The following is a 15,807-nucleotide window of genomic DNA, read 5'->3' as shown; positions in this document are numbered from 1 at the left end:
CGCCAAGATGCAGCAGGATTTTCGCCACGAAGCCGAGGTCATGTCGTCGCCCGCCACCCGAACATTATCTCCTTGCTCGGAGTTTGCATGCGAGAGGCACCGCTATGCACGTTATTTGAGTACATGCCGCATGGCGACCTGCATGAATTTCTCATCCGCCACTCGCCAAATTCCGATGTCGGATTCGGCAGTGGCGATGACGAAACACAGTCTTCATTAGACCAGTCCGACTTTTTATCAATAGCAATTCAAATTGCATCTGGCATGGAGTATTTATCCAGTCGCCATTTTGTGCATAGAGACTTAGCTGCACGCAACTGCATGGTAGGCGATCACCTACAAATCAAAATCGCTGATTTTGGTTTATCACGTGATATTTACGCGGCTGATTATTACATCACGCCAACCCAAGCACTAATGCCTTTACGATGGATGGCTCCCGAGACAATTAATTTTGGCCAGTTTTCAGAACCTAGCGACATCTGGTCGTTTGGTGTTGTTATTTGGGAGATATACTCCTATGGCTTGCAGCCTTTCTATGGGTACAATAATCATGAAGTCCTAAACATGATTCGAACCCGCCACATCCTTCCATGTCCGCATGGTTGTCCACCACACATGTATGCACTTATGACGGAATGCTGGAATGAAGCACCCGATCATAGGCCAAAGTTCAAAGCAGTCTGCTCCAAATTACGATCGTGGGAGAGCATACCGTCTACCACGCAGAACGGGAACATCTACACTAACCCAACTGCAACGTATAACACACCGCCGCCCGAGTACACACCGACTTACGGTTTGATATCGCCAGCTCAGACGCACAGTTCAGGGCACAAAAGTCATGCATCGTCCATGCACAGTCGGTCGACACACAACAGTGCCCCAAAGAATAACCACCAAGGCGGTCATCTTGGTTCGTACCCGAACTCGCACCCGAGCTCATTCCCGAGTTCGCATCATAGCTCACACCACGATTCTTTCCACGGTTCTAATCACGGCTCATTTCATGGCTCAATACACGGGTCAAATCATGGGTCAAGCTCGGTGCAAGGGTCAACAACTTTTGGCTCAAATCATAACTCTTCATCTCATAGCTCATCAAATCAGAATTCAAATCATGATAGAGCGCCCTCAGAGAGTTCCGCATCATCGGGGAAACGGTCTGCGAATCGTGTAAAGAAGGAAAATGTGGAGCAAACTGCAGTATGAATAAGAATTATCAGATTTTATAAAATGTACCAAAGTTTGTAAATATTTATGTACTATTTTTATGGTTCCATATTTAGTTCACACACTGTCATATAGGGCTATCTACATACAAGTGTTCTAAATCCAGATCTACCAAAAAATGGATTCAATAAACAATTGTCACAATGCCAAATGTTTTCTCTCTGTACTTATGTGTAGCATGGATATGTTCTCAGACTACCCTTATATGGATATGTTTTTGTATCTCCTGCATGATGGCTGCAAAATGCCTCGATTGAGATTTATCTGATACAGGTTTGATCTGATCCACATTAATTAATTTAAGATTGATATGATACTGGTGGGTCTGAATCAGACTGATGTGATTCAGATTGATCTAACCCAAATTTATCTGATCTAGATTGATCTGATTCAGGATATGAAGCATTCATTATGTGGTGAGCCAAAAACATTTTACACAAATTATTATAGTAGATGTGAAGATACATTCAAACATCAGTTTGATCAGAAAACATTGGGGATCTGTGTTCATTTTTGATAAAGTATGTCGAGGATAAATGTTCTCACCCTGCATGGTGTTTTATTCAAATTCATTTTAACCTGCAGATGTAAATCACATCAATAAGACTAAAAAAAAAAATGTTATGTCTCAAAGCCCACGCGTGCGTTCATTTTTCTTAGCACATCCATGTCAGCTGAAACAGCAAATTCATTTTTTATTTCCTTTTTATTTTAATAGTTTTTGGCCGTAAAATCATGAGATTCTGTGACAAATTTGGAAGAAAATTTACTGAATTCGATACTCACATTTGTTTAGGTATCAAACCAATTGATATTTGTACTTCAATTGTGGTAAATCAACCACAATTTTATGCAGTGTACTTTTGAACACTCGAAAATGACAACTTAATTCAAAATTAAGTTTCAAAAAAATCTTTAAAAAAATAAAAATCTTAAAAAAAACCTAATTTCGCATTCGTTTTTGAAACTGCCATGAGCTTTGAGACATAGCATTATTTTTTTTTAGCCTAATGTTTGAATTTTAAGTTTTATTTCAGCCATGATATAAGCATATTTGAAACACAGGCTGTAGATGTTGTATGTGGCATTAAAAAGTACATACCATGTAGTGTAACCTCACCCTAACCTGAATCTCACCTTCACTATGGACCACAATAGTATCATCCCAATGGCATATTCCAATAACCTCAATTACATAATCATAATACAAAATTTGACCTCTAGTTGCGGAGTATGAGTTTTTGTACCCAAATTTTTAAAGGTCATTCAATGAATGTACAAATGTATTGGGGTTTAAGAACTGTGCCCCTGTGGATCCTAGTGCTTGGCCTATCCTTCATGAAAACCTGTTGTCAAGACTTCATTGGTGGATTAGACATGTTGATTCTGCAAGCTGTATAATCACTAGGCTAAAAGCCAGATTATGCCAGCAGTCGTAGTGTGCGATTCAAAAGTCACTAGTGATTAATTCTTACATCACTAACCAGTGTCCAATCATGGGGATTGTGGCTTGTCGTGGCTTGTACTAGCAACAAAGTTGCGACAAAAATGCTACGCTTTTGGTATGATATGGACACTGAGTGTGTGTACATGAAAGTAATCCCACTCTTGGTGCCTTTCCTGGAGCGGGTGGGCTGGGCTGGCAACGCATAGGGCCCCTTCATGCAACCTTGAGGAACCATTTTGAGAAACAATGGTCTTGCCAGTTCTAGTTCATTGTTGAGAACAATGAAAGTATATTTTGTGAGCTAACTCATCATGATATAACATTATTTACATGTTATGTACTGAAATATGAAATTTAATTTTGAGTTTCTCAGATTGCTATTTAAAAGTTGGCGCAACATTTTTATTACTAATCCTGGAAGTGTATGTTAAATGAGAACTACCTGCCGATTGGCCAAAAAGAAGTTTTCATTATCAATTGGACCAATCGTCAACATTGTTAGAATAATTTCACCACGCAAAAACATTGGGGTGAATTATTTACAAAGGAAAGCTCCATTCTGATTGGTGATTAAAGTAATGATATCATGTAATTGACCAATCAGACGCAATGTTAGATCGGCAGGTAGTGCTCAAGAGGCTAAACTCAGCAAGAAACCATGTGGTAAGACCATGCAATTTTGATCAGAACACATGTCGCGAATGACATCTCTCAGAGGTGACTGTTAATATCTATGAATTCCTTTTGCGACAGGAAAGTGTATCATTGGTAAAACTGAAATGCCTTTCTGTCGCAAAAGTTTAATGAAATTGAATTTTATATATGGACTGTATAATTTAAAATAACAATGTGATATTCTAAAAAATAGACTTGTAAGTAACAGTCTTTTATTTATTAACAAAATGTTTTGTCTTTTGTGTGTTGCAAATAGCCAAAAAAAGCCAAACCTAACAAACTTGTGTAGATATTATGTATAGAAATGATAATGAGACAAGGTGTATCGTGTTCAAAACATTTATATTGCATTTGGGTACATTGTGTGTTGTGTTCGGAGATGCTGAACAATTTCATCTTTCTGCTGGCGAGTTATGTATACTATATTTTGAGGGGGGGGGGCAAAATTGTCAAATTTGGTGTAGATTTTAAATGGAGTCACCCCATTTGAAATTCACATTCCCTGTGTGGAAGATTAAAGACATGTCTTTCACAGTGGGTGTATGGATTTCAACTGGAATAGTCTATTACAAAAATGACTACCATGATATACCTGGGTGCATTTTCAGTAATATTTCCAACACATCATAAATATTGTAACCTGCCACAAGTCCTAATTAACTCCGACATGTATCTTCTATGGATTGACGAAGAGTTACTGTGGATTTTAGACTTTCAATTGGTTTTAGCACTTACGATGTGTCTGGAATATGAATGAAATGCACTCCTGGACAATATATGTTCCACATGTGCAAAAATGTGCAATTTTATGCTATTTTCTCCACAATGAAGTGAAATTTGATCATAAAATAATAAGCGTATAAAGAAGACTGTATTTTGGGGTTGAATTTGTTGGGGTATTTTGTCCTGATATACCTTAATCAAAAGTGTCGCAAAAAACCCCAAAAATTGGGGGGTTGAAATTAACTAGCAGCTGCCTCAAACCTGTTGAGTGTTTTTCTTATTTCCTATTATGTCTTGACTGCTTGCATGATGAAATTTATTTTTAGTACAGTACTTTGGTCCCAGAAAGGATATGTGTGACACGATCAAGATTAATCTTTATTCATTATTCGTTCACACTCCTTGCTATGGTATGGGCTAAATCCCATTAAACTTGGCCTTCTTGTTACAAAGTTATGAGTGAATCTCCAACTTTAAAAACAAAATAAAGTTTTGCCTTGTTGTGTCCTCACTTTTCTGATCCAATAGCTGACTGAACTTTGTGAACATCTCATGAATATATTTACCTGGTATAAGATGAAGTTTGATACCAGCTTAGGTCAGACAAGTGAAGTTATAAAATGACCCAACCCTTAAACATTATGCAGTTCAAATTGGCCAATTAAAATTCTCTTCTTAGCAGTAAAATGTGTAAGGAACATGGAAGATTTTAATCTCCTTGAGGCCAAAGTTATCTTTTAATTCTTGGGCCTCGATGAACTATCAACAATAATCTATATAGCTACCTCCGGTTAGCGGCACTAGCTTTGAAGTTCAGCATGTTCTACATTAGTGTAGTGTTACTTGGTGCATGTACATACTTTCACGTGCACGATCAAAGTGGCGCATTATATGTACATGCAAGAAACAACGCTAAGCCAACGCAGCACATACTGAACTTCAAAGCTAGTGCCGCTGACTGGAGGTAGATATTATACACTACTATAACTATCTGCTTCTATGCTTGTTTAAATAATAATGATTTTAAGTAATACTTATGTATTGAAATTATTTTGAAATAGGCAAACTGGGCAATTCTGTGAGTTTGATTAAAGTATTTCGTCAAATAGTCACCCCCCTCAAATAAACGCCCCCCTCCCCACCACTTTTTTCAACCAAGATGTTTCAAAAATGCTGATATTTCCATGCTATATTGTGTAGTAAGCTTACCAACTTGCCCACATGGTCGATAATAGCGTCAATAATTGGCGAAAATCTGGATCAGAAACCCGGAAGTGAACCAGAAGTCGGTGTTTCATAGTTAGTCATTTTAGCATGAGTTTTAAGTTTATGATTTAAATGGGAATTATCATTCTAAAATTGACCTTGGAATAAATGCCACCCCCAACCCTTGGGAAAATGTAGCGCCCCCAGGGGCGTTTTGACGAAATACGGTATGTAGTTCAATTGCAAGTTGCTCACACACAAACTACTCACTTCTGTCATGTGTAATAGCTGTCAATGTAATTAATATTCCAAAAAACTTTTTAAAACAAAAATACTAAAAGAAAGGAAATGTAGCCATTGTAAAGTGAGTATAAAGCTTAAATTGCTTAAACGATGGTCTCTACACAAAAGTACTCAGTGAAGCCAAATGTAGCACATAACTGGTAGCTAAATTGCTGGTGCTGTCAACTGCCGATGGTCTCCAACACATGCCAGGGAATTAAATTATGTATTCTGAATTTCTGAGGTGCATGTGTTCATTAACACTATACTCTGTCCATGTTGAGGTATCATGTGCAAGTTCTTGTCCAAGTGTAAGTTTAACACTATAATGATTTGTATTCATACTTCACACTGTTTGGGTTAAGTGGGAAATTATGTATTTTGTATTCATATGTTGTCCTCTCAAGCCTCAAAATAAGCAGGCACCCAGGAGCCATTTACCAAATGTGACCGTACAGCACGAATGAGCCGTAAATTCCCTAAATTGTATTCTGAGTTACAGCGTAAAATGTGTACGAATGTCGTATTCAATGTCGTTGAAGGGGCAAAGTTTAACAAACTATAACCCCGCTTTTGGGTATCGTTTGAAGTCAAATGATATACCATTTTAAAGCTTATGATGTATATTTGTTAAACATGAAATAAAACAAAATTGACCGGGGGAGGAATTTACGGCTCATTCGCCGTGAACGGTCACAAATGGTCATAACATTTTGGCTCCTGGTCCATACCAAAATCAAGTGAACCAGGCTCTACATTTAATCAAACATTAGAGCCTGGTTGTTAAACCAGTTTTTGTATTTAACGTGTACAATTAAACTCTAAATGACTCCTAGCTCTTTAAAAATGGCTCCTGGTTCTCTAGATAATCGCAGGACCAGGAGCCACCTTTTCCAAATGTGTGGCTCCTGGTCCAGATCTGCTTATTTCGAGGCTTGTGTCCTCTGTCGAACTGGTAATGTAAACTATCTTCAGTCTCTAGTCTATTCAACTATAAGTTGATCATCGTAAATGTGTATTGCTGTGATTGGCATATATAACAGAATTTATGTATTCATTGAAAGTTGTACCCAACTAACAATTTCAATTGGTAATGTCCATTCAGTGTATACTATATTATATGGTCAGTGCAAATTGAATACCATTAACAGTTTGTATACACTGTTCCATAAGGCTGCGATCACATAGAAGTACGGTATACGCTATACGAAATACGCTCATTTGATCAGGCTGAGTTCACATAGGAGTATACTATGTGAACTCAGCCTGATTGAATGAGCGTATTTCGTATAGCGAATACCGTATACTTCTATGTGATCGCAGCCTTAAAGTGGAAGCCCCACTTTTGGTTCAAGTTCCTTAGGGAATTAGTCAAGGTTAAAATATGTCCATGTAAATTCTGTTGTCTGTCATCAAAGTAACAGGTGTATTGTCAGTTCTTCTGTGGAGAACTGGGCAAGCGGGGCTTCCTGTTCAAGTACAAGTTTCACTTGGACAGCATTAAATGTAAATCCAAACTTCAATCTAGCCGCTAGGCTCAAAATTGATATTGTGGTTCGAGCTCTTCATAAGGAAAGTTTGGGAAATATGTTCACAGGGAATTTCAAATAGAATGAATACATTTAGTAGATCAGGTCAGAAATGTCGGAAATTTGAACTTAACTTTGAAATAGTAGTGATGCACAAAAAACAAAAACAAGCTTGAAGACAATGGACATTCAAAGTATCACTTCACAATTTAGAATGTTACAGTATTGTTACTTTATGGCCAGTCATGATGCCAGCACACATTTTTTTGGGCATAAGCTTCAAATCACAAGCATTCACTCAAAATGCTGGCTTACATACATACACGTTTAAAGATGCCATATAGATAAGCATGTGAAATGGCTCAACGTGTTAACATGCATCATCGACTCACTGAGAGTACAGATAATGTAGCGATATGGCGTTTCAGTATTACAATGCTTATGTAATAGACATTGTTAAAATACAACCAACAATTTTCAGTGTATTTTAAAAGAAGCAATAGTCCGGCAAGGCCAGCAATTTTGAAAACAAGAAGACATCCGATACGCATGTTGTACTTTTTTCAGCAAAAGTAGCAATCCTGAAGAAATCTAACCACATATCCTCTCTTGCTCTGTTGATGTATATGTAGAAAACATTTTTTATGTGGATACCCTGACTATTAACCTCAATGAAGGTGCCTGTATGCTTAATATTACTGTAAGTACCTTTTTTTAAACAAAATGTACAAAACCAGTTTGGTAACACCCCTTTTCCCCCGTATTTAATTTTGTTCATGTAACAATAAAATATAAGTTGAACTGTCCTATTTTTACATATTTTATTCTATTTCAAGTGCAAATATATTTTACTGTAAAAGTGGTCATTTTTGTGAGGGAATTTTTTTCACGCAGTCAACATTTTTAGCTTGTTTGCAGCTTCACTAAATCAAGTTTCCACAGTCCACATTATAAAGAAACTTTTGTGAAAGAATGAAAAGCCCAACACAGCTGTGATGAAAATAAAAATGAACAGTTGCTTTTTTATGCATAGGTCTATGTATGAAACTTGAAATTGTGAATTTAAAAACAAGCAAAATAGTTCAAAATCGGCAAAGTGCTAAAAATTATACACACACAAAAATTACCATTTTTACAGTGTGTTGTATAAACACTAACAGTAATACTTTGTGGTCTGATTGCAAGCAAGACACATCTGCTAAAAAAAGAGCTTGAAAATGAACCATGAAAGAACCCTGTCCATTGGAGGAGCCATTTGGCCATCAGTTCGCACATACATTGTTTGTAATGTAACAGGGTCATTATTTATTATGCAAAGTTTTTGATGTACATGTAGGACATCGGAGAATGCCGAAGATTTTTGAACTTAAGGGCCCTAATTGGAAAACCTCATTTCCCAGGGAAAGATCAGATAGCAGGCTAGACCTTGGCCAGACAGTAACATGACTTGAGGTTTATTTCACCTTGAAGGTATGGATAGTCTTACGAAAATGGGCTCTTTGGGTCATACTCAGAATTTGTGTCAGAAGCAAAGATTTGAAATCTAGAAATGAAACAAAATTCATAGGCTCCATCATCATCATCCTATGTTCTTACTTAGTATTGAACTTTCAGTAGCTGTACAACTCTCTTACACAGATTTCTCTTTCTTGCACTCACAAAGGAACTACTAATTTTCAAATACATTTTATGTTGTTATATAAAATTTTTACTACTTTTTTCATGTACAAAATGCTATAAATGTGAAATTTCATGTTTTTAACAAAAAATTATACTATAAATAATAACAGCAGTTTTTGTTAAGAATTTTTACATATTTAAGATCTTTTAATATGCTGCGTGACTGTGTGATGAATGCGAATATTAAAAAGCCTAATTGTGAAACACTCTTCCATCGATGATGTATCAACATTTGCTACATCTTGTATTGGACAAAGCAGGATATAACGGATCTGTTGAAGAGACTAATGTGGTTGAATTATCATCGTTTTACTCATTAAATAAAGCAAGCCTATGAACTAGTGAAACAATAGTGCATTATTATATTTGAAATGTTTCTTTGTTTTGTTTTGAAATTTTCTTTAAAATAATGGAATTGTCAGAATCACAATACGAGGGGATGCCTGTGGTTGCTCTCTTGCCAGTCTATTTGTGATCTCCAGGGTGGACATTGCCACTCCCATCACCATTGGCTTACACGCAAGTGGCGAGATTATAAAATCAACTCAACAAAGGATTCTGTGTGATTGGTAGTTTATGTACATCTGTGTGCAAGAGTGCAATATTCATAATGCATGGGTTTTGGATGTTGACCCATGATGCCTATTTTGACCTCACCTGAGCAACTCTTGGCATCACCCCATATGTGATACGATCAAGCAAAGTCAGTCGGAACTCGGATATATTGATTTTGAGATATAGCCAAACAAAGGAAATATTTCTTTTTGTTTTGGAAAGCCTTGAATCGCTCATATCTTTGGAACTGGTTGTTCAATTTCAATGAGGTTTTCTGCAATCATCAGCTTTGTAAATGTTTTTTACTATCCTATAAGAAACTGAAAATTGAATATTTCCGAGTTCCGACTGATTTTGCTTGATCGCATCACATATTATGATTCCTGACAATTTCTATTTATATCCTTCGAGGCAACACCAAAATGGTATAAAAAGTCATTGTACATGTAGCACATATTGGAGAATAAAAATGATAACCAATTAAAGATGACAGTACTAAAGCACTCGGTCTTGAATGCTATGAAAAATTCATAGGTCTGCAAGGGATGACTTCAAACCCCAACCGCAGGTTGACCACTGGTGCCCTGGCAAACCAGCAGAAATATATTGTTCTGAAACCAGATACAATGGCCGGTTCTGTTATGTGCCTGTGGTCAACCAGCGGTTGGGGTTTGAAGCCATTCCTAACATCATATCCTTATGTACTACAAAAATGGTGCTTTTGAGTATCTACGGTATAAGTGTACACATGAAATGGTTATTCCATTTGAAATCCACACTGCTGCTATTCCCTGTAGAAGTGATGATGTAAAAGGATTAATTACCATAGCAATGAATACAATTATTGAATATATCGCCCCTGCACTACAAGCAGGTTGCACTGATCACCTGTGTATGTCAGCAACCATTGATTGAATACATACTGCTCTTTTCAAAGATACTAATCATTCTATAGAATTACGATCCAGGTCTTTATCCCTGTTCTTTGACACAAGTGCCGTATGAACCTTGTAGTGCAGGGCGATATATTAAAAATTGTATTCATCTATTGCTATGGTAGTTAATCCGATTATTACATCACTCGACAGCTTAATTGCAATTCCAGGCCCACAAGTATACTCTGTATAAGTGAGTTTGGTAATTCAGAACAGAGTGCATTGCGGGTGGTATCGCAATCTGGCTTAGACAGATGGTGATGAACTTTGCACTTTTTAAAAAACTTGTGTTACCAACTGTTGGGTCTGATTGTCCCCACAGAACTTTCATTTGACAAAGATCATTTAAATCTTACAAGTGTTGTAAATGAAAAATGAATTTCCAATCAAGTCAAAGTTCATTTCCACAGTTATCTATGGGAGGATTTTGTTAAAATATCCATTTTGTGTCCAAGATGCACTCTGTTCTGAATTATTGAATTAGCTTATTGTGTTAAATGTGTGGATGGGAGATTGACCAGTTAAAGCAGATTTTTTTTTTTTGGGGGGGGGGGAGGTCTTAAAATGTGCCTCCACCAATAAATAAAAATATAAAAATGTATCACTATGGATCACAATGGCCTCATCCCAATGCCATAGTTCAATAACCTCAATTAAACAATCATACTGCAAAATTTGACCTCAAGTTGCAGAGTATGAGTTTTCGTACCCAAATTTTGAAAGGTCATTCAATGAATGTACAAATGTATTGGGATTCAAGAACTGTGCCATGATAAATGAGCATGTTGTGGATCCTAGTGTATACTCATACACTAAAATCACCAATTTATTTGGTGAATGTATTTTTGCCAATTTGATATTATCTTTCCCCAATTGCCCTCATCAGAAAACAAATTGGACACTGCAACTCACTGAGGTGTCAAAGATGCAGCATATTTTGCCATGAGATGGCTAACCATAATGGTTATAATTTACAAACAAAACTTGTCAGGCTTATTATTTATGCATTAATGTCAGGTGAATAAAATGATTTAAAACAGAATTGAAGTATACATGTGTTAGCTTGTCTTTATTATAACTTGTGGTAAGGCCAAAGAGTACCGACTCCACCATGTTTGCATGTCACCCATGGAAGGCAAAATTGTGTACCACCGGATTATTTTGCAATGCATTTGGTAAACTTTTATAAAAAAAAGGGTGCGATTGTTTTGACTTGCACAAATTGCCTTTGATTTCGGGTTGTTGTTGATAAATGCCGGAGGTTCACTTATTTCTGAATCCACATGTGACAAACCAAGATGTATATGGTGGGTTTCGCCTAATTCACAGGACAATTGAATACCTGAGTGGAAGAAGGGCCCAACTCCAACACTTTTTTTGAGATACTAACAAAAAACACACTATTTGGAAAAGTTTTGAGAGACAGACTGTTTTTATCTTGCGGGGACCTTGAGTACTGGTACATGAACATACATTATAACATACATTTGAAATGATATATGTTGCAACGGTACAGGTCTTTTAAGATATGATAAACTTATTTTGGTAAAATGGAGTTGGGCCCTTCTTCCACTCAGGTATTCAATTCTTAAGGAGAGATGCCACTTTTCAGGTTTTAGTCTGAATTCTGGTTTTTTTTCCACATTGTTATTTAATTTCAGCCCATTAGGTGGCTTTTTGGCCTGCATTCACATGCTTTTTCTGGGTTTTTCACCAGCTTCAGGTTTCTTGAGTGAAACTGAGTGGCATCTCTGCTTAAGGCTCAAAAAAAAAAAAAAAAAAGGCTGGTAGGTAGATTGTGGAGTTTGTTTACACACTTTTCTTTAAAATTAAAATTTCTTTAAAAATATGCAAAAATTTCTTTAAAAATATGCAACTAACAACTTGATAAAAATCGCGGAACACCAAGCGGAAGTCAAGAAAGCCAACGATAAAAAGTTCACACGGTCAGAACGTAGGGCATCCGAGCAAGAGCAAACAAAGTCGGCCATATCCGACCACGCCGCAAGGGCAAATCATGTCGTCAATTGGGAGGATTCCAAGATACTTGGCAAGGAACATGTCAGAAAGTCTAGAGAAGTACGAGAAGCGATGGAGATCAGAAAGAGGGGGACAAAGACCATGAACAGAGAGGAGGGCACTTATTTCCTAAGTCACGTATTTGACCCACTTTTGAAGACTGGAAGTAAGACTACTCAAAACCGGAAGCCAGTTTCGGGAAAGTGGATCAGATGCTCACATCTGATGAAGTCCTCCGACGAGATGGACGAAATATTAGTAAGTAAAAACTTACTGGTTTTGACAAGCAAAATTACTAATTTGATTTGATGTACAAACCTGATGAATCTATTCACTGATGCATCAAAAGGTTTCTTCAATGTGGCAATTTGAGTTTTTTCTAACATCAAAATATCATCAATCGCTAGAGCTGACTTCAGCATTAGCTTGCAAAATTGTGTTCCTTATCAAGGCAGGTTCAAGATAAAACTCACTTCTTTTTTTGGTATGGCATTGACAATAATCATAAGCCTCCTTTGCCATTCTTAGCTTAAGGCTGTCGAAAGATCATTGTGGTGTGCTTGGTTCTTTCTGATCTACCTGGTACCTAGCAATTGATGCCTCTACGTCCACATTTGTTTGGACAGTAATAGATGGTATGTCATTGTCAAAGTCACAAATAACCCTGTGAAGTTGCCAGATTTCATGATCGCGCATGTACCGTGTCAAGTAACATATCCCTGCATCATCAACTTCAAACTCCATATGCGGGTTATCAAACAAACAATTTTTGCTGTTGTTGCGCACTGGAAATATTGCATTAGATGTGACATTATACAGCAGGTATTCAACTTTATCGCCTGGGTGGTCCTCATCACAACATTTAAACAAAATATGTCCTTCGACTACAGCATGAAAAATAACACCCACTCGTTTCCCCGGGACTGTCACTGGAATACATTCGTCCCATTCCTTACTGACCAGACTGTAACGTTATGCGAAATAGTCGTCACCGTCCTCATCCTCCCCAATTGCACATATGCAATCGCCCAATCTATGTAAGTGGAGAGTAATAGCTCTCATCACTTTCTTCATTGGTTTTGTACAGTCCATTCATTATTCTCCAAATTAAACTTGAAGAAGTTCTTCTTTTTCAACCAACTTTCATACATCAGCTTTGCATTTGTAGGTGCATCATCCTGAAATGTGGTATCGTCATCCTGATTTCCACAAGCAACATATATGTCCTTGCTGTCATAAACCATCGCACCGTAGCCAAACTGATATTCAGTCTCTAAATATGGATAGGTGTAGGGGAAATCGTTGAGATGATGCAGCAGGTAGCAACCAGACCTTGTTTTGCACAGGAAGCGGCCACCACAATGGCAAGTTATTTGTCCCTGAAAATTATAAAACAGAAAAAGCTAGGTCAGCCTTAATTTTGACAAATAAATACAGTGGCCATTATTACATGGCACAGCAGCATCATGACTTCATATACCTCCAGGATTTACTTGATCAAATTTCTGTATTGAAGAGGCAAAAACTAAGCAATGATAAACAGAACTTATCACTTTATCTACACACACCATCGATTATCATCCCTCTATCTTTATGTCAAAAATTGCTGTGATAGCAGAGCAAATCCACTATTTCTTCAACAGCTACGCATGGCTTTTTTGTTCCAGACAACTCCGGCTAAGCACACCACTATAAATTGTACGATAAAAGGATACCCTTCATTCACTCTATGAATAAAGCGTTGCAATTGATGATCTGAAATGACTCATTTTTACACAATCTGCCCATGTTCATTATCCTCTAACGTTTCCAACTCAAGAAAAACATTTTTTGTCAGTTTTTGTTTTTAATATACAGACTGGAAGTTCAATCAACTGACAAGAGATTATCATATTCTTTTAACACATTTATTCAACTACAAGCCGGGTTACAAGCCCAACAATAGGTTTTAACATATAGACCAAAAATCACGGCATCTATTCTAGGATTTGAGAATACTAGTATAATCATATCAAAAGAATTTACATCATCAGATCACCACATGTATCTGTTTTCATTTCAGGGTCTTACCCTGGCATGTACAAGAAAATATTGCTCCGCCTCGCCAAGACTTAGCCAGGACTGTTACATGTTTGTAACAGTTTCCCAAATAATGTTCCCACTATCCCCGGGTCTGGATCACAGGGACTGCAACTGACAGCCGCATTAGCCTTGGCTGAATTGCACATTATTTACGCAGACTAGTGTAGTGATTGCAGCTAGGTCCCCTATCATAATGTCCCTTACCACTGATAATCCAGAAAATAATGTTTAAGAATTTCATACTGATATCAAATAAATCCTCCAGAGACTCATCAGGGCAAAAAGATGATTTTCAGCATTTCAGTGGCTATTTTCACAAAGTGGCATACTTGTATGATTATTTGGGTTAATTATTTAATCTGATAAAGTGTAGGCCTATATATAGTATATAGGCCCCTACAGTAATAATTATATTACTTTCTAATAATGTGTACTATTAAATATGTTGTTTTTCCGAATTGTAATTGTATCCTGGTTAACAAGAGAGAACAGTGTTGGTCACTGATTGTTTGTCCCACGTTAAAGAAGAAATAAATAAATAAATAAACAAATATCAACAAACAGCTAAACAAATTAAAACATCTATATCTTGAGCAATATATTCATGATGGTTGCTTTTGGTTGCACCTCTCCCACCCATGTGTGAGGGCCTGGACACACCTATACTAAACAATTGAAATATGTGCAATATCAAAATTAGACAGGCAAGTGAAACATTCATTCACTCCCTGTATCCCTTCCCCATCTTTCAATGTTGGTGGGTCTCACAGACCTGCCGACAACATGGCTTTACTGAACATTGAATTGGGGGAGCTGGGGCAGAGATACACAAAAAGAAAGCCAAACTGTGCCAACATTTTTTTCCAGGATTGTTGGCTACTGTTCTAATTGGTAATTCCTCTAATTACAATGCTGCTCAAAAACCATCTTGATATTCTAATAAGCATAATGTGCAATTCTAACAGAGTTTAAACTCATTGACTATTTCTGACATAATATGCACCAAAAGTCTGTTTCAGTGTTTATGTAAAGTTATGAAGTTCGATCCATTCAATTGCATGTTGCTGTGTGGACGGCATCCTCAAACATTGACTAAAATGTCAAATTGTCTCCTTATTTACTTTTGGCCCTATTACTTGCCGAGTAACTTAGCCCACTTACTTCTGACAAAGAGCAACATTGAGATTTCATCAATAAATAGTACTCCTGGAGCACACATTTTTTGGTTACTGTGCTTGATTTAGGGTTAGGCCTTGTGATCCAGGAGTGCTATGCACTGACCATAACTCAATTTTGCTTGACAAAAATCTGCAAAATCTGATTTTTGATGATTTATTTAGAAATTCCAGATTCAGCGAATCACTGATAGGCACTGATACAATTTTAACTATTTTGTCATGTAATATTTTTAAAGTAATGTATTTCACACACCCATCATATT

At 37.0% G+C, this 15,807-nt stretch overlaps 2 protein-coding genes across 2 annotated transcripts in view; one reads left to right on the top strand and one right to left on the bottom strand.

Moving 5' to 3' along the window:
• Positions 1 to 1,754, top strand: part of LOC140171645 (inactive tyrosine-protein kinase transmembrane receptor ROR1-like) — a 462,163-nt gene extending 460,409 nt beyond the window's left edge. Inside the window, 2 exon segments of the mRNA XM_072194972.1 lie at positions 3 to 47; positions 50 to 1,754. Of these exon segments, the coding sequence (XP_072051073.1) occupies positions 3 to 47; positions 50 to 1,212 (1,208 nt within the window). The 3' untranslated portion in view covers positions 1,213 to 1,754.
• A 10,874-nt stretch (positions 1,755 to 12,628) lies between these two features.
• Positions 12,629 to 15,807, bottom strand: part of LOC140171366 (kelch-like protein 25) — a 171,084-nt gene continuing 167,905 nt past the window's right edge. Inside the window, exon 4 of the mRNA XM_072194790.1 lies at positions 12,629 to 13,663. Within this exon, the coding sequence (XP_072050891.1) occupies positions 13,355 to 13,663 (309 nt within the window). The 3' untranslated portion in view covers positions 12,629 to 13,354. The remainder of the gene's footprint in view (positions 13,664 to 15,807) is intronic.

The sequence above is a fragment of the Amphiura filiformis genome, chromosome 1, assembly GCF_039555335.1.
Source record: "Amphiura filiformis chromosome 1, Afil_fr2py, whole genome shotgun sequence".
Classification (NCBI taxonomy): domain Eukaryota; kingdom Metazoa; phylum Echinodermata; class Ophiuroidea; order Amphilepidida; family Amphiuridae; genus Amphiura; species Amphiura filiformis.
This window is presented reverse-complemented; position numbering and strand designations above follow the sequence as displayed.